The 21,090-nt window shown below is 33.5% G+C and overlaps 1 protein-coding gene across 1 annotated transcript in view; it reads right to left on the bottom strand.

Moving 5' to 3' along the window:
* Nucleotides 1-21,090, bottom strand: part of CTNNA3 (catenin alpha 3) — a 1,601,461-nt gene that overhangs the window by 319,754 nt on the left and 1,260,617 nt on the right. Inside the window, exon 13 of the mRNA XM_077778723.1 lies at nucleotides 9,770-9,921. Coding sequence (XP_077634849.1) covers nucleotides 9,770-9,921 — 152 coding nt within the window. The remainder of the gene's footprint in view (nucleotides 1-9,769; nucleotides 9,922-21,090) is intronic.

Genomic DNA, 21,090 nt, shown 5'->3' with positions numbered 1-21,090 from the left:
AAATTTGTGGATAATTTTGTTACTTTTCCGAACCTATATCACTAAGGATCTGATAATAGAGGATAATGTGCATAAAGTACACTTCAGCAAGTTCCACAAACCTCAGACTCAATGATTTTTTCTTCCACAACCCCACCACTAATGCACACAATCAAGAAGTCTCATCAGGGCTATCCTATAGCTGTCATCATCATTAAAGAGGAATCTTGTCACCTGCACAAGGTAAAGTGAAAGACTTTTAAAACAACTATATATTCAGCTTTACAGAAGTTTGTACTGAGACAAATATCATGATGCAGACATATAAACGCATTTGTGATCACATTGGTGGCCACAAAGTACAATACGTATTAGAAATCCCTTGGTACTTTCAAAACTATCTTAAACCAAATTTTATTTCTTTGTGAAAGTATTTATCAAAGTAGCTTCTTAGTATCTGTCACTTTCTGTAATATAAAATATAACAAAGTAATTTTTTTCTTGCCATTAATTCCTTTAGGTCCAGTGATTACAGTTCAAACAAGTGACAAATTTGACAGCTAAATCAATCATTTTATTTAATTGTAAAAAGCCTAACATCTGATTTTATTTTAAAGGTCTGAAAATCCTTTCTTTCATAAAGTCTACATTCTTATATGGGGAGACAGAGAGTAGATAAATAAAATATATATATAATATGTCCTTTGTCATGATAAACACTCTGCAAACCCAGACTTGAGTGAGAAGATACAAAGTGGCTGAAGAGAAAGATGCTGTCTTGTATATGGATCCTTATAAGATCTGTGCAGGATGATATGAAAGTTATGATGGATCAGACCTGAACAAGTCTGCTGTGCAAATTCTCAGAGAAAGCATATGGTTAGACAGGACAGTAAGTGGAAAGATGCCAGAAATGTAGGCATGTCTGGCGAACACAAGGAACAGACAGAAGGTCTATGTATCTAAACCTGAGGCATCAGAGAGGAGTATTATAGAATAGGTATCCTTCAACAAACTGCCCAAAAAGTAATTTGGAGGATTTATATGTTTTTAACTGCCCCATCAACAAAGGGAAGTCAACAAAGGGAACTCAAAGTTACTTTTTGAGTGTAAGTAAATAGCCAAACATCATAGTTGAGGTAAACGATAAGCACACCTTAAGAGTTTTTAGGATGAAAACAAAATGTAAAATCATGAAAGTGTATTATTAGACTTAATACCTCTTATAAATTTACTAATTATTTAAGTATTCATTCAAGTTTATTTATAATTGATAAAAATGATTTAGTAATAAGCATATCAAAAATAAACAACAAAAATTCCTTGTGATTCGACAACTAAACATCATCCCCAGTCTTCTATTTAAAATGGTAGCCATTTCCCCTGAAGGTGTTTTCAAAGAGGGATGCTTGATTCCTTACGCTCAGTTACCATGAGTCAAAACTCCAAGTAGCACTTGTGTCTGATGGAGGATTAATTTGATTCAGAGCCTTTTGGGACCATAGACTCCTGCCAGTCCAGTAGCTTTGATCCTTTGGTGAAAGAACACTTCCCAGAGTGACTTCAAGCTGATTATCCTTCTCCCAGCATGAGAAACGAAGATCACTAGCTAGAGCTAGCTTAACCAGCACGTTTCTCAATGTACCCTCTTTCTAACTCTAGTCACTTCTGTTCCTTTACTCAAAAGTCTCCTCAATGGGACACCTGGGTGGCTCAGTCAGTTAAGCATCGGACTCTTGATTTTGGTTCAAGTCATGATCTCTCAGTTCATGAGTTCAAGCCCCACATTGGGCTCTGTGTGACAGCACATTGCCTGCTTGGGATTCTCTCTCTGTCCTTCCCCTGCTCATGCTCTCTCTCTCTCTCTCTCTCTCAAAATAAATAAATAAAACTTTAAAGATTAAAAAAAATCTTCTCAAATGGTATACACACAAATAAGTTCATTAAATGTGCTGAGCTTATAAAAGTTCATCCTTTGCTTACCAGTGCAAGAAGGCAGTTCTGCTTTTCCTTACTGTAAACTCTTTGTTTTCAAAGGAAACATCAAGAGCCTTACTATAGAATTCTTCCCACTAATGTTTGATTTAAATTTCCATAGAAAGCTAAAGTTTACTTTGCTACAGATTTTTTTATTAAATTCTTTTAGAAAGCCCCCTGCTAGCTGGCTTCTTTACAAACTGGTTCTGCTATTATAAAGGAGTCACATCACTTTCAAAAATAAGAGCATTTTAACTGGGATATGCTGGCAAGACTCAAGAGGGTGAAGAGTGGATGACTAAGATGAATTCAGGAAATCTGCTAAGCACTGAAAACATGAAAAGGTGTAGTCTCTGTACATTAAATAAATTTGCAATTGTGCTTGAATAGATTCTCCACAGTCAACAAAGGAGTCACGAAGCATGAAGACAGGAAGCTAACAATTGATAGCAATTAGACTTACAGAGAGAAAGAGTTCCCTGGGGTTGGGAAAACGGACTTGATAAGGAAATGTGATCATTAGTGCCTGAACACTGTAGGTGTCACCCAGTGGGTGTAGGTGATACACCAGGGGACCTAAAACAGTACAAGCAGGGCCTAGAAACTAGATGAGCATGGCACTTTATCACCCACATTGAACATTTCTGAGAGTAAAAGGGGGTATAATCCAAATTTGTCATACCCTAAATCATTGCATGTTAAACTAACTTAGCAAGTACTTATTTTATGAAAACTCATTTGTAATCAAATAATCTTTGGACAAACTGTTACTACTATAGCATAAAGAAAAGAAAAAGTAAAGTGGTTAAGTGAAGATGAATTTCAACATCCTGTAAACCTCATCAGTTGAATTTAAAAATTTATGGTAAACAAAGGGCAGCTTAAAATTTAATTATAGCTGCTGAGCCATATGGTTACTGTTGCCATTACTCAAGTTTGCCATCATAGTGCAAAGAACTATCCATTGATGTTATTCCTAAAATTAGAATTGCGTATAACTTTCACATGTTAAAAAACATTATCCTTCTTTGAAATTTTTTCAACTGTTTAAAAATGCTAACATTAATTTTAACCCATAGGTCATATAAAATAAGATGGTCAACCAAATGCAGCTCTGTGGCCATATGACTGGGTCAGTCAGTTAAGCATCTGACTTTGGGTCAGGTCATGATCACATGGTTTGTATGTTCGAGACCCATGTTGGACTCTATGCTGACAGCTCAGAGCATGGAGCCTGCTTCAGATTCTGTGTCTCCCTCTCTCTCTCTGACTCTCCCCAACTTGCACTCTGTCTCTTTCTCTCTCTCTCTTAAAAGTAAATAAACAATAAAAAATTTTCTAAAAAGAAATATTTGGCAAGTAGCCAGTTATAAAGTAGAAAAATATTCATTTTATTATAATATTCTAAATGTCAGCATGTTCAGTAGTTCATGCAAGCCTTTGTAATTAAACCTAATTAATAATTAATACATTCAATGGGACTTTATCTAAATAAAATGAGGTAAATAAAATTATATCATTTCTAAGGTGTCAACTACTGGGTAAAACATTTATTTTTAAAATCAACTTTACATTCAATGGGACTTTATCTAAATAAAATGAGGTAAATAAAATTATATCATTTCTAAGGTGTCAACTACTGGGTAAAACATTCATTTTTAAAATCAACTTTATCCATGTAATTTACTTGCTATTTTAAGTGTATAGCATGATAAGTTTTTTTTTTTAATGTTTTATTTATTTCTAGGGGAGAGAGAGAGAGACAGCGCGAGCAGGGGAGGGCCAGAGAGAGAGGGAGACACAAACTGAAACAGGCTCCAGGCTCTGAGCTGGCAGTCAGCACAGAGCCTGACGCGGGGCTCGAACCCACAAACCGCGAGATCATGACCTAAGCGAAAGTTGGGCGCTTAACCGACTAAGCCACCCAGGCACCCCTGGCATGATAAGTTTTGGCAAATGAATATACCCATGTAACCCCCTGGATTATCAGTTTTCATAAAAGAGTCCACTGGGAATTTGTTTAGGATGGCATTATATCTATAAATCAGTTTTGAGATTATTGTACACCTTAATAGCATTAAGTCTCCCAGTCCAGGAATATGATTAACTTTCTCCTAATATGTGTTTTCTTAATATCTCATAATTATCAGAGTATAAACCTTGTATATGTTTGTTAAATTTGTCAGTTTATTTTGTTATTTTGATGCTGTGATAAATTATACTTTTAAAAGATACATTTTCTAATTGTGGTTAAATAGAAATACATATTGACTTTCACTGTATTTCTCTACTGTATATTTAATATTTCATTAATTTAACCTTATTCTTTTTTTTTCCCCTTCTTTTTTGCTAAACTTACTTTCCAATTCTACCAGGGTGGAGTTTTTTGTTGTTGTAAATTTTTTTTTAGGATTTTCAATGTGGTTGATGATATAATTTGCAAAAACAGGCAGTTTTATTTTTCCCTATAATCTGTACACTTTTTATTTATTTCTTGATTTACTGTACAGGCTAGAACATCTAAAACATTTCATTGGACTGGAGCATGGACATTATACCTTTGTTCCAAATTTTAAGTAAAAATGTTTTGCTCTAAATTTTTAAGCGCTATGATGAGTAAAAGTAATAAAATATGCTTTCATTTCCCTCTACTGTAAAGAAACTATCTTTGATAAAAATAACAAACTAAATGATAACACATAAAATTGAAACTTGAATACATATCTTTATTTTACACACTATTCCTTTCACTATTTCTTCATTTCTGAACTTAATTCAATAGAATACTAGTTGTACCAGATAACATTCTCCACCAGTTAGTGACTAACTGACACCATCAGTCTTTTCCTCCCAAAGTTTGAATGTGAGACTTCCGAAAAACGAGCAGCTTGCTCCAGATGACATATAACACAAAATAATTTTTTGAGGTCAGATAAAAAGAAGTTATGGAGAAGGATAGAAGCCATTCAAAGAAATCATGATAGTGCAAGTAATCTAAATTAGGAAAATTGTATATAATTCCAATGAAAGCCATCTATCCATTCCTGAGGGTACAGTGGAATCAGAAAAAAAAGGTGTTTCTGGCTATATAAACTGAAGTTATATATTGAACTCTGTTCCAGTTCTAGAAGCTATGTAAAATATTCATGTAAAAATGTTCCATGTAAACTGGGCCACGTAAATGGTTTTGTGATTTTATTTTCCTTTGTTTCTTCAAAAATAAACTTCAATCAAGTGACATATCCAACATTTGTTCTGATTCTCTGAAATACGAAGTTAGACAACTAACACAGAAAATCTGTGGTGGTCCTAAAAATCTTCACATTTGGTTTGGAAAGTGTCTCTGTATTTTCTACATGTTTCACATTTGAAAATTCACAAACAAAATATATGAAGCCTACATTCTGCATGCCTGTTCAAAGGCTGAATTTTTGCTGAAAATTTTCCTCTTTTTGAGGTTATTTCACTACTAGCCACCCATGTTTCTCACAATTCAATTATGTTTTCCTTTAAAATTTTTATCTACTTCTGGTTAAGCACATTTCCCTAAAAGATGAACCATCAAGAATCCTTCTTGCACATTTCAAGAAGTTAATAAAAACAACATATAGAATTATAATGCCAGCTTAAAGTATTATAGGTTCAAAAACACAGTTTGCATTAAATAATCTATAATTAAAATACACAATAAGTTTCCTCTTATGTAAAATAATATATTGAATAAAAACATAATTCTTTGTTTAGAACTTTACCTTTTAAGGCACTTTTGGGCTTTGGCTTCAAGTTGGCCCATGGGCACATTTCTATAACTTCTATAGATAACATTCTTCAAGACATCAAAAAAATAATAAGCAGTTTCAGTAGTACTAGCATTATTCACAATGGTAATAGCAATAGTAGCTACTTTTATAAGACACTACTACTTACTGAGTATTTAATTTCTATTAGTTCATTTTGTCAGCGTAATAATATTTTGAAGTAGATTTAATACAAAGTTTATTTTACAAAGGAAGAAACTGAGGGTTAGAGAGATCTGTGACTTGTTTTAATCTTAATATATGGACTCTTAATAACTGTAAAAATAACATAGATATTAAACCCCAAAGAAAAAATAAATATTTAATATTCCCTACTCTCTGAGGTTAAGAATGGTATTCCATAAATTATTTGTTTACAAACTGAATCCAGTGGAAATAGCAATATTAAATGTGAGCATTTTCTTTCAGAACTTTTAAAAATAATCTGAACAGGAGCGCCTGGGTGGCTCAGTCGGTTAAGTGTCCGACTTCAGCTCAGGTCATGATCTCAGGTTTGTGGGTTTGAGCAGCTAGCTCAGAGCCTGCAGCATGTTTAAGATTCTTTACCTCCCTCTCTCTGACTCTCCCCTGCTGAAGCTGTCTCTATCTCTTTCTCAAAAATAAATAAAACATTTAAAACAATAATCTGAACAATTGCTAACACAATTATTCACCAAAAAATAAAGAAAAATGTAATCATATTTTTAAAACCATTTGTAAAATTTCAAGCACTGAAAATTTTTAGTATTTTGGTTTTTTATTGTATTTGTGTTTTGTTTTGTTTTGTTTTGTTTAGTATTTTAGTGCCTCAAGGGCACTGAAAACACTGAAAATTCAGACATAGGACAGGATTTTGTAACACTCACAGGAGCATAGCCTCCTTGAACTTGCCTTAATGTTGACATTCTTTAGTTACTTTGAAGAAAGCATCAAATGCTTTGTAGTTCTAAGGTCAGGATATTGGTCAACATTAAATTTGACCTTATTAAGAGAAGATTACACCAGATCAATTTTATTATCTTCTATGCTAAAGAGATAGTCTTCAAATGAAAAAAAAATATTATAGATTTTTTTAATTGTACCTGAGTTAGACTTCTACTTTCAACCTATAATCCAATTAGCAGTTAAGTACCAAGATTTATGGATCATCCTCCAAAGAATCCTTGTAGTCGGATAGAAGTTTCCCTAGGGGTTGCCTAAGGAACTAGGCACAGAGGCCCAGAGATGAGCCTCTGGACTCTCTTTCATGGTTTCCAGTACAACAGCTCTGTTTTTTTGTTTTTTTGTTTTTTTAATCTGTTTTATTTTTTGGCCATAAAGTGTGTTTGAAGGAAGAATATATCTACCTCAAAATTCAGGAAACATCTTTATAAACCACACACTTGGCAATATGTTCTTAGTTGGATGGAACATCAGATTGTAAGGTTTCCTAACACTATGATGCTTAACTGGAGCTAATAACAGAGATTACAGTCAGAGGATGGTCCAATATAATTCAATATTTTTATTAGTAATCTAGATGAAGGAATTTAGATTACAATCTCATGTTTCTAATTAAGGCTAATTAGGTACAATCATAACCAAATTTAAAACCAACTGATAAATTGTATGAAGAATCATTTAGAAATATAATAAACTTTAAATCTGGTATGAGATTTATGACCCAAGCAAACATATCAAACCAAAACAGAGAAGGAATATATAGGCAATAACAGGGAAAATTTTAAGATAAAAGGAAATTATTGTCTATCCAATAATCACAATATTTAAGAAGAGAAAAATAAGTTCACAGCAGTTGGCAGTGTTATTAGCAATAACATATGAACAAGTTTTCCACTTTATTTGATTTTGAACAGGCCCTAACTAGAGTATGATTTTTGATAGTCTCATTTGAGAAGTTTGTTCAAAAGTTGAATAAGGACTAGTAAAGAACACAAAATACTAAATTATTCCTGTGAGGAAAAGTTAAAAGAAATTGAAGTATGTATCTTGAAAAAGAGATGACTACAGAGAAAAGTTACAGCCCTCTAAGGTTATTAGATAATGCCAATAAATTGTTCTCTTGCCCTACAGAGGACTGCTGGGTATGAGGGATACACAGAAATAATGGCAAGGTAATTTGACTTGTTATAAGTAAGCTATTTTGATAAGAAGGAAATTATTAAATACTAAAACATACAAATGGGAGGAATTAAAAACTTTTTTCATCCCTAGGTAGCTTTTTCAAAGGAAAAAATGCATTTCCCACTCTGGTCCACCTATGTTATTTCATTGGTTTAAACTTCTCACATACCCAGGGATACTGAAAACACAGGTGTTTCACTCTGGAAAGACCATTGCCTGAAACTCATGTATCTTCACTCAGTGTTCCTTTCTTGGTTCTGCCCACCCTCTCATTGGATTCTTACCAGTCTACTAGTCCACTAGTCTACATGGTTAAGATCTAAAATCCTTTGTTAGAAGAAAATATTTGATAAAGGTACTTAGCAACTCAGACATAGAACTGGTACAATGCCACGATTCCCAATCACATATGAACAAATACTTCTTGGCTGCTTGCAAATACATATATGAAATTTCTCTCTTATATGTATTATTGGCTTGCTTTCAGATTTTGCCATGCTCTGAAATGCTAGATCCTATATTTTGACGCTTCTGCCTTTCCCTTAGAATTTCTTTCATAAGCATCCATCTGTCCTGCCAGCGTCTTCAACTTCTGTTGGCCCTTTCCCTTACAAGATCCCCAAACAACTCCATTTTTATGGAATGCTCAGTGTAACCTAACTATGACATTCGAGACTGTCATACAGGTGGTGCTCTGCTCGTATCTCTTTAACACTTCTAGTTCTATATTTATACTTTCACTAACAATTAAACATAGAGGCTTTCAAATTAAATTATACTCATACTTAACAAATTACACTCACATTCCTACTGAGTCTTTTTGCAAGTACCTGCCACACTGCCTAAGGGTTACTTTTGGGGGGGCACAAGAGCCTGACCCATGCCAGAGACTTTAGAAACACCTCTGAGGAGAGGTAGCCTTTAACCACAGATAAATAGGAAGACAAACTGGGTATTGTTCACCTCAGGTAAGATAATTCTGAGGTGTATTCTATGCTATCACCCAGAGTTCCCCAGCAAGATTGCGCCCTAGTTGCCAGTAGTGATGTATAATTACATCTTGCTGATATACTTCCCCTCACTGCCTCATTTTTTCTGTCTTATTTTCTCTTAAATAGACTAATAGTAACACAAATCCTTACTTCATGGTCTGACTCCATGCGAACCTATCCTAAAATAAAATACCCCCATATCTTTACATGTGCATTTTTCAGAAAATCTCCACTGTTTTTTTAAAATAAGAATTAAAAAATACTCCATATTAATATTTGAGTAAAACCAAATAATCCTTGTCTCTGTGTATGCAGTATGCCCACAATAAATGGCTCATTTTAACTCTTAAGAAGATGGCATATATTTCCCAAGACAGACAACTCCTACATTGGGGCAGTTCAAGTGTTTACTGTTCCTGGCAGCTCCAAGTGAGATTTCTTACAGAACAGCCTGAGTCTATAATCTGGTATGAGAGGGTCTGACCATAGAAACAACCTGTTATAAACAGACACATTTTCCTAACAATTTCAATACAGTAATGAGAAAGATCCTTTCCTTTCCATTCAAGAAAAGAAAGCAAATTACTTTATGTATTTTTCTTTGGCTCCTGATCATGGTATATGACACCTCAGTGAATTCTGCACACAAGGAATCCTATCATTTCTGCACACGCAGCAGTTAAATGTGCTCATTTGCATAAGTTATAACCAAATACATAAGTGAAAGTGTTGTTTGTGACGGTAGATTTGACTTCAGGGATACATACAAATTTCTAAAGTTCTAATGGATTTCAGCATTGACATTATGAAATAGAAATAAAATATGTCTTGCAATCATTCCAAGCATTCCAGATGGTGAAGGGCATTTCAATAATTCAATGAAAAGCAAAGCAAACTTACCCGAATCATCATGACTGAACATCTGATGTCATGAATTGTATCATAGATCTTCTTTGAGATGTCCACAAACTGATCATCATCAAATACATCCAAAGAGTTTTTACTTAAGGCTTCCAAGGCAACATTCACTTGTGTTACAAACTCAGGAATTGCTGTTAAAATTAATAAGAAAGAGAAGATTGTTCTGTTTATATTTTCAGATTTCTAGGTTTAATAAAAAATATAAGATATTTTAAAATAAATATTTGATTAATAGAATTTTAATTATTTTTTGATGTAAAGAAACGAAACATTTTGGCAGGATCATTTTGGTTCTCTAAAAAGTAAAAGGATGGGGCGCCTGGGTGGTTCAGTCAGTTAAGCGTCTGACTTCGGCTCAGCTCATGATCTCACGGTGTATCTCCCTCTTTCTCTGACCCTACCCTGCTCACGCTGTCTCTCAATCTCTCTCTCTCTCTCAGAAATAAATAAAACATTTAAAAAAGTAAAAGGAATCAAAGATAATAAAATACATTTCATAGAAATAGTTTCAAAGATTATCTTTCTCTTTTACGTCATTTTTGTTTCTACCCAACCTGAGAGCATATAATCATTTCTCAGCCTATCCAATATAAGTCCCAATAAATTACCAAAAACAATTGGTGTGTTAACAATTGGAATTATAAACCTGAAGATATTTAAAGAAAGAAATAGCTTGAGTTGCTAAATATAAGAAAATTTAATTAAAGGTAAAAACTCTATCTCATAGAAATAATAAAAACACAATAAGCTTTCTTTTGTTAAAGATATTTTCCAATTCATCAAAAGGCGGGGGAGGGGGCGTTCCAAAATGGTGGTGTAGGAAGACCCTGAATTCACTTTCTCTCATGGATACACCAAATCTATAGCTATATGGGGGAATAAATCCCACTGAAAAAGAACTATAGCTAGGTAAACAGTTCTCTCCACAACAATGGATAAAAAGATAGGTAGGACAGGCAGAGATGCAACCTCCCCAAAATCCAACCCTCACAATAAGGAGGAAATTTCTTGGATCCAGAGCTTCTCCCTAAGGAGTAAGGAGTTTGAGCTCCATATCAGGTACCTCATCACTTGGGATCTACTTCAGAGAGATGAGAGGTGCTGGATGATAAGTGAAGGAGATTTATTTGCTAATTTTAAGACATCTTCCAGAGGTGCAGGAACAACTTGATATGTTCTCTGGGGTTGGAGGTGCTAATAACACCATATTTGTTCTCTCTCTCTAGCTTGTTAGCACAGGGGGTATGGACAACCACAGCCTCACTAAAGCCAAGGGTGTACCTACCCAAGCACTCTTCTCCAGCATTGCGAAAGTTGCAGATATATCCTGTCCTTTGCATCTTTCATGGTCTCACTAAAGCCATGGGATTTCCATCCTACTTTGGCCTCACCCATGCATACAGTTACCTCCAGAGAGAAGCTTATATGCTTATCTGAACTCCAAATACTACAACTGTAAACCAAGGGACACCTCCACATCCCCTAGCGTGGAAGTCAGCTAGGAGTCAGCTAGGGATGAATTGTAGTCCCACAGGATTATATACAATTACATACACTAAAAGCTGCTGTCTAAGGATTTGGCTTCCAATCAGCTGAAACTAGGTGCTGAGAGAGATTACTCTTTTTGGTACACTGACAGGTCTTCGCACATTCTCAAAAACTGGAACCTATCAAGAATAAATAGGTCAAAAACAACAACAACAAAATCAGGTTACTTAGACAATCACAAAAGTTCAACAGACAACCAAAGTGAAGGCAAGGTTGATTTCCTACATGAAGCTACTGCTTCAATGCTGAGAGAAGTCACTATTTTACATAATACACAGAAACAAACACAAAGGGGGAAACACAAAATGGGGAAACAGAGGAATATGTTTGAAACAAAAGAACAAAACAAAACCTCAGAAAAAACGACGAAACAGAGATAAATAATCTATATAATAAAGGATTCAAAGTAGTGGTGATCCTCATCAAATTTCTAAAGATAAAGAAGAATGAATGAACACAATAAAAACTTCAACAAAGACATAGAAAATATAAGTGGGTACCAAAAAGAGGTCACAGAGGTAAAGAATACAAAAACTGAGCCGAAAGAATATACTAGAGGAATCCAGAAGCAGACTAGAAGAAAGACAAGAATGGATCAATAATCTGTAATATGGGACGTGAAACTCACCTCAAGGGTGCAGCAAAATGTAAAAAATAAATAAATAAATAAGTAAAGATAGCTAAAGAGACCTATGGGACAACATCAAGCAGAATATTATTTGCATTACAGGGGTCCCAGAAGGGAGAGGGGGAGAAAGAGGCAGAAATTGAATTTGAAGAAATAATGTTGGGAGACTTACCTATCTTGGAAAAGGAAAGAGATATCCAGGTCCAGGAAGCACAAAGTGTTCCAAAGAACACATAAATCCAAAGGGACCAACACCAAACACATTATAAGTAAAATGTCAGAAATTAAAGATTAAAAGAGAATCTTAAAGCAGCAAGAGAAAAACAACTTGTTATATATAAGGAAATCCTCATAGGACTATCAGCTGATATTTTAACAAAAACATTGCAGACCAGAAGGAAATAGCATGATATATTCAAAGCGCCAAAGGGGAAAAGCTTTCAATTAAGAATAATCAACACAGAAAAACTTACATTCAGAATTGATGGATAGATAAAGAGTTTTCCAGACTGTCAAAAGCTAAAAGAGTTCATCATTAAGCTGGCATTATAAGAAATAATAAAGGGACTTCTTGAAGCAGAAAATAAAGGTCAGTTAACTAATAACAAGAAAACATATGAAAGTACAACTCTTACTGATAAAGGTGAATATTTAGGAAAAGTAGTGAATTAACCATTTATAAAGGCAGTATGAAACTTAAAAGACAAAAGTAGTAAAATTAGCTGTATCTACAGTAATTAGTTAAGGGAGGTGCAAAATTTTAAAGTGCAAAATATGATATCAAGAAACATAAAATTTGTTGGTGGGAGGAGTAAAACTGCAGAGGCTTAAAATGCATTCATCTTTAAGTTTCTATCAACCTAAAATAGATTCTTATATATATAACTTGTTATATGTGAACCTCATGGTAACCACAGAGCAAAAACCTATATTAGATACATTAAAAATAAAGACTAAGGAATGTAAACAAAACATGAAAGTCACCAAACCACAAGGGAAGAGAGCAAGAGAAGAAAGGAACAGAGAGGAACTACAAAAACAGCCAGAAAACAATCACATGGCAATAAATACATACTTAATTACTTTAAATGTTAGTGGAATAAATCCTCCAATAAAAAAAGTGACTAAAAGGATGAAAAAACAATACAGCTGCATGTTACCCACAAGAAACTAAATACAGATCTAAGGGAAAACAGACTGAAAATGAAGGGAAGGAAAAAGGTATTCCATGCAAATGGAAACAAAAGGAAAGCTGGTGTAACTATACTTATATCAGTCAAAATGGACTTCAAAACAAAAACTGTAATATAAAACAAAAAATAATAAATAAATGGTTGTTACATAAAGCTAATCCATCAAGAGGATATAATATTTGAAAATATTTCTGCACCAATGAGGAACTCCTAAATATATAAAGCAAATATTAACAAACTTAAAGGGAGACCTTGAGCAATACATTAACAGTAGGGGACTTTAATAACCCTACGTATGTCAATGGATATTGACATCCAGAATCATCCAGAAAACAAGTAGATAGATGATGATAGATAGATAGATAGATAGATAGATAGATAGATAGATAGATGATAGATAGATGATAGATAGATAGATGATAGATAGATAAAACAGCATTAACAGCATATTAGACCAGATGGACCTAATAGATATATACAAACATTCTACCCGATCACAGGAGATATACATTCTTCTTGCATGCACATGGAGCAGTCTTCAAGATGGATCACATGCTAGGCCACAAAACAGGCTTTAATTAATTTAAGAAGAATGAAATCATATCAATCAACTTTTTACCACCATGATGTGAAACTAGAATTTCCTCAATTACAAGAAGAAAACTGGAAAAATCACAAATATGTGGATATTAAACAACATCCTCTAGAACAGTCAGGGAATCAATGAAGAAAGCAAAGCTTAAATTTAAAAAAAAGCATTGAGATTATAAAACAGAAATATAAAAACCCAATATCTATGGGACACATCACATTAATAAAAATCATGATCATCTCCAATAATACACAAAAAGAATTTGATAAAATTCAAAATTTGTCATAAAACCCTCCACACAATGGCTATAGATGGAACATGCATCAATATTAAATAGTTCATATATGAAAAACCCATAGTAAACATTAGACACAATGATTAAAAGCTGAAAACTTTTCCCCTAAGACCAGTATTAAGACATGGATGCCCACTCTTACCACTTACACTCAACATATTATTCAAAATCCTATCCAAAACAATCGGACAAGAATAAGGTATAAAGGCTCCCAAATTGGCAAGGAAGAACTAAAATGGTCACTCTTTGAAGATGACTTTTTATAATATGTAGAAAACCCTAAAGTCTCCACCAAAAATATGTTAAAGCTAATTAATTCAGTAAAGCTACAGGATACAAAATAAATACACAAAAATCTGTTCTATTTCTCCACATTAATAATGAACTAGAAGAAAGAAAAATTAAGAAAACAACACTATTTATAATAGCACCAAAAAAATAAAATACCTAGGGATAAATTTAATCAAAGAGGTGAAAGGCTTATAATACACTGAAAACTATAAGACATGATGAAAGAAATTTAAGATGACACAAATAAATGGAAAGATAATCCAAACTCATGAATTTCAAGAATATTGTTAAAATATCCATACTATCTAAAGCAATCTATAGATACAGTGCAATTCCAATCAAAATTTCAGTGGCATTTTTCACAGAACTAGAACAAATATTTCTAAAATTTGTATGGAACCACAAAAGACCCTAAATGGCCAAACTAATCTTGAGAAAACAGAACAAATCTGAAAGTGTCACACTCAATGAGTTCAAACTATATTACAAAGCTATAATTATCAAAACAGTATGGCATTGGTATAAAAACAGACAATAGATCAATGGAATAGAAAAGAGAGTCCAGAAATAAACTAATGCATATATGGTCAATTAATTTCTAGAAAAGAAGCCAAGAATATACATGGGAAAATATGCTGGGGAAACTGGACAGCTACATGCAAAAGAAAGCAGCAGACCACTCTCTTACACCATACACAAAGTTTACTCAAAACACATTAAAGACTTAAATGTAAGACCTAAAACCATAAAACCCTAAGGAAAACATAGGCAGGACCGAAGAAGGTTTTTTTTCTAAGTTACCTCATTTGTTAGTAATTACTTATTTATAGTAATCTGCTATTACACTATGTATTTCTGTGGTTATTTCTCATTTTGGTTTTTGAGTCCTCTCTCTCTCTCTCTCTGCCTCTCTGTCTCTCTGTCTCTGTCTCTGTCTCTGTCTCTGTCTCTCTCACACACACACTCTCTTTCTTAGTTAATGCAGTTAAAACATTGCCAATTTTGTTTTTTTTTTTTTTGAAAAAATGGTCATCACTCTCAATGTTATTTCATTCTTTATTCTGGTCTCTATTTTTTTCTAACTTTTCTTTGTTATTTCCTTCCTCTTCTAAATTTCAGCTAAATTTCTTCTTTTGGTAGTTCCTATGGTATATTGTTACATTGTTTATTTTCAACTTTTTTTCTTAAGCATTTATAGCATAAATTTTACTCTAATATCTGCTTTTGCTGCATCCCATAGATATGAAAATATTGTGTTTTATTTTTCTATTGTTTTGAGATACATTTTGATTTACTATTTTATTACTTATTTGGCCCAATGCTTGTACAGTAGTGTGTTATCTAATATTTACATATTAAATAATTTATATTTACAAAAAAGGAAAACATAGGCAGTAACATCATTGATAGTGGTCTTCACATTGAATTTTTGAATCTGACTTCAATAGCAAAGCCAACAAAAGAAAAAATAAATAAGTAGGACTACTAAAATTAAAGAGTTTCTGCATAGCAAAGGATATCATTAAAATGAAAATGGAACCTACTAAATGAGAGAAAATATTAGCATATGATATATTTAATAAGGGGTTAATATCTAGACAATATAAAGAACTCATATGACTCAACACCAAAAAACAATTTTTGAAAATAATTCAAAAATGGGCAAAGAGACTTCTGCGTAACTTAGCTGATTAAGAACCTGACTCTTGTTTTCAGCTTAGATCATGATCTCACCATTTGTGAGATTAAGCCCCATGTCAGGCTGTGTGCTGATAGTGTAGGGCCTACTTGGGATTCTGTCTTTCCCTCCCTCTCTCTCTGCTTCTCCCACACTCACTCTAGTGCATGCGCTCTCTCTCTCTCCTAAGGTAAATACGCATTTAAAAAAATAAAAATAAATTTAACAAATACAAAAAAATGGGCAGAGAATATTTACTCAAAGAAAATGAGAACACGAATTCAAAAAGATATATGTACACCTATGTTCATTGTAGTATTACTTACAATAGCCACAATATGAAAGCAACCTAATTGTCCACTGATAGGTAATATATAAAGAAAAGGTAATGTGTGTGTATACGTGCGCGCGCGCGCGCACACACACACACACACACACACACACACACACACAGTGGAATATTACTCAGACATAAAAAAGAATGAACCCTTATCATTCCCCAAAACAGGCATGGGCCTGGAGGTTTTTATGTTAAGTGAAATAAGTCAGAAAAGGACAAATACTTTATGATTTCACTTACATGTGGAATCTATAAAAAAAACAAAACACATGAACAAAAAGGCAAAATAAAACTAATAGGTACAGAGAACAGACTGGTGGTTATCAGAGGAGAAGGGGATGATGGGTGTATTCAAAAGGTGCAGGCCAATTGTATGATGATAAATGGTAACCGGACTCTTTAGTGTATACAAATATTATTATGTTGTATACTTGAAACTAACACATACTAATTTTACCTGGTAATAATTAAATCAAAATAAAACAGTATGCCGCTGGCATAAAAACAAATATAGACCAATGAAACAGAATAGAGGGTCAAAAATAGACCCATGCATCTCCAGTTTAACTGATCTGTGACAAAGGTGCCAAGAGCACATAATGAGGCATGGACACTCTTCAGTATGTGGTGCTGGGATAACTGGGTATCCAAACGCAAAAAAGATGGAATTGAACCCTTATCTCACAGTGTACACAAAAATTAACTCAATGTGAAGACTTAAACATAAGATTTGAAACCATAAAATTACTAGAAGAACTCTGGAAAACAACTACTTGACATAATTGGCATTGATCTTGGCAATGGTTTTTTGGATATTACACTAAAACACAGGTAACAAAAGTGAAAATAGACAAGGAGATTGAATTAAACTAAAAAACTGCATAGAAAGGAAACAATTGGCAAAGTGAAGAGAACCTATGGAATGGGAGAAAATATTTGCAATCCACACAACTGATAAGGGGTTAATTTCTAAAATATATTAAGAATTTATACAACCCAAATATAATAATAACAACAATAATCTAATAAACAAATGAACAGCAGAGTGAACAAAAATTTTTGTAGGGAACACATACAGATGGCCAACAGGTATATGAAAAGGTGCTCAACATCATTAAATATCAAGAAAATGCAAATCATATACCTCATATGTATTAGTATGATTATTATCAAAAAAGCAAAAGATAACAAGTGTTGGTGAGGAGGAAGAGAAAAAGGTAACTCTTTTACATTGTTGGTGAAGTGCAAATTGAAATAGCCACTATGGAAAATAGTATGGATATAACTACAGCATGATCACAGTCATATGTAGAATTTAAGTTGAACTCATAGGAGCAAAGAGTAGAATGGTGGTTGCCAATGGTTAGGGGGTAGGGGAAATGAAGAGATGCTGGCCAAAGGGTACAAAGTTTCAATTATCCAGGATAAATAATTTCTGGAGTTCCAAAGTACAGTATAGTAACTATAGTTAATACTACTATCTTATATGGTTGAAATTTGCTGAAAGTAGATCTTAAGTATTCTCACTATCATAAAGGGGAAAAAAGTAATCATGTGAGGTGATGACATGTTATTTATCTTGATCATGATAATCTTTTGACAACGTATATGTATATTAAAACATCATGTTGTACATCTTAAATATATACATTTTTATATGTCAATTATCTCTATAAAGCTAAAAAAATAAAAACACCATAATGTAAATAAATAGACAATCTTGTATACACAACGTTTCCAAAATAACACAATATTGAAGGAGTCTGATGATACATCTGTTAACATGATTAATCTACAGACTGCCCTTTTTTTAAAATTAAGATTTCAAAATACTCTCAAAGATTTCTCTAAGTTTACTTTAATGGCTAACGATAGTAACATTCATTAACTCCTCCCTGGATTCAAGGCACTTTTCTAAATGTGGGCTATGATTTAGATCTTTAAAAAATATCCTTATTAATCTCAGTTTAAAACTTCGTTAAATAGTGAAGACAACGAAAAGTGAAGAATCTTGCCCAGGGTAGTTCAGCAGAACAGAGGTTTGAACTCAGAGGCCAGTATGTAGAGTCTACTCTAACTCTTCCTCTTCCTCTTAACTACTATCCTGTATTCTTTAAGAAAGCCTTGGAGTGCCTGGGTGGCTCAGTCGGTTAAGTGTCCGACTTTAGCTCAGGTCATGATCTCACAGTTTGTGGGTTCGAGGCCCATGTCAGGCTCTGTGCTGACAGCTAGCTCAGAGCCTAGAGCCTGCTTCAGATTCTGTATCTCCCTCTATCTCTGACCCTCCCCTGCTCACACTGTCTCTCTCAGAAATAAATAAAAACATTTAAAATTTTAAAAAAAGAAAGCCTCTACACTCTTTACTATAATATTATATAGAGGAAGCTTCTGCCCTATGCGAAGATGCAAAATTATAAGAGATTAATTTTTAGAGCAATGATTCTATGCCTAGAAGATAAGAAGTACTTTGTCTTGTAAAAATATTGATAAATATTATTTTTCCTACATCCAAATATCTATCTGCACGTAGTGAATATCATCTCTTCCAATGCTACCTGCTATGTTCTTGATATAGGGAAATATTAGTAATATTGGGCACTAAAATGTTATCTAGTCCCCTCTTTCCTTTACCTACTAAAATGTATTATCAATACCCTACTTCTTAACCACCACATCAGGATTATCTACCCCAGCTTTTCTTCTGTCCATTCTTTATGTATAATAAAAAGTATCACCTGGTCATGTGTGGCTATTAAAAATTGAATTCATTAAAATTAACTAAAATGTAGATTCAGTTCCTCAATCACATCATATTTCAAGTGCTGTTGACACATGTGGCTGGTTGACCACTGTTTTGAGATAGACACATTGAACATTTCTATTATCACTGAAACTTCTTCGGATAATAATATTCTATAGTGAGATTCCATCACTTCACTGTCTCACTTTAAAGTAGAAGTGAAACTATCTTCACTATTGTAGACACAGTAGTAACAGACTGAAGGTTTTGATAGGGAGAGTTAAAGTATTATTATGGTACATTTGTTTGGTAGATGAGAAAAACTTTTTAGTGGGTGTTTAGATAGGATGAATTTGAGGTGTTATGAAAAATACAGACAGAATTTTTCAGTAGGCCATTGGATACAGAGTTCTAGAATTAGGAAAAAGATCTGGATTAGAGATGTACTTTGGGATTCACATCCATATAAATGGAAGCTGTGGATCAGGACTTCTTTCCTAGGTAAGGTGGTGGTATGAGTTAGCTCTCATTGCCCTTGATATCCCATCCACTGAAAATGAGACAGTGATGTGATGGAATCTCACTATAGAATATTATTATCCGAAGAAGTTTCAGTGATAATAGAAATGTTCAATGTGTCCATCTCAAAACAGTAGTTAACCCAGCCACGTTAAAAAAAAACAAACAAAAAATCATGGAAAGGTCTAGTTTTCACTGCCATGTGAGATAATGTGAGAAAGATTTAGGGTATTTAAAGGAAAATAAAACATAGCCTTTTCATTATTGCTACATGATTACATTTTAACTCCTCTAGAGGCCTTTTGCTAATAAACTAATATTAGCTCCAATTAAAATAAAATCTTTCAGAAGCAAATGTTTAATTTCTGAAGTACAGATGGAAACTACTACTTTTTCACTCTAACAACATAAATGAACTATTCAAAGCTGATATGTAATACATTTCTCATTTCATTAGCTTAAACATCAGCTGTGGATGTGCTTTACTCATACTATGGACATATGGTTGCTTGGATCAGACTAGAAGTGAATTTTTTTAATGCTTTCAAGAAAATACAAAGTAAGTATAATTAAGTAGCCAGTTAATGGTAATTTAGAAGGAACAACAAATTGACAAACCTGCCTTGAATGCATAATCTACCTAAGTTTCAAGAAAATTAGCTTTACACATAATATACCATGATGTTATACAGTCATTGATCAAAAAAGGAGGGGGTACCTTAAACAAATTCAGTCTAATCAATTAAAATGCCAGGTAGTATAAACTGTTCTGATCTTTAGAGCACAGATTCACTAAACAAAGTTGGCTTTTAGGTCAATACATTCTAAGCCTCAAACTTAATGTATCTTGTCTATTTTATATTGCCAAATTTTAAGCCAATACTGAGCTCTTTAGAGATCTGTACTTTCTCTATGGACTTTATTCACAATATATAGAATAATGGCTAATATTTATTGAATGCTTATGTCTATCGGCACTGTGCTAAGCATTTTATATGTACTGTCTCATGTAATGCTCACAGCAGCCCTGTAAGGCAGGAACTATTGCTATACTGATGAGGAAACTGAGGTCTGACAGCTAATATGTGGGGGCTGATAATTGAGATTGCAGAGCTTGCTCTCTGAACCCCAATGCTGCACTGTCTCCTTTTAATAAATATAATACTTGGGGCTTCTTCATTTCAGTGCTCCTTAAAGAAGTAAAGTTAATTTTCTGGCCTAAGGACAACAAATCTAAAGAGCCAGCTTTGCCTTTAGGTCTAAAGAGCCTTTAGGTCTCTCTCTGGTAGTAACCCAAGAATATTTTACTTTTGCTTAAACCTTGCTAAAATTATTATGTGCATTTGAAAGTAGGTGAGAGCACATAATTGTAGGAATAAATAGGTCAGAAAAGAATTCAGACTCATTACAGGTAATGATTTAAAATTAAGTCATCAAATTATTTTTTCTATCATTTATAAAACTCAGATTGAAATA

The sequence above is a fragment of the Crocuta crocuta genome, unplaced genomic scaffold, assembly GCF_008692635.1.
Source record: "Crocuta crocuta isolate KB4526 unplaced genomic scaffold, BGI_CrCroc_1.0 scaffold167, whole genome shotgun sequence".
Classification (NCBI taxonomy): Eukaryota; Metazoa; Chordata; class Mammalia; order Carnivora; family Hyaenidae; genus Crocuta; species Crocuta crocuta.
This window is presented reverse-complemented; position numbering and strand designations above follow the sequence as displayed.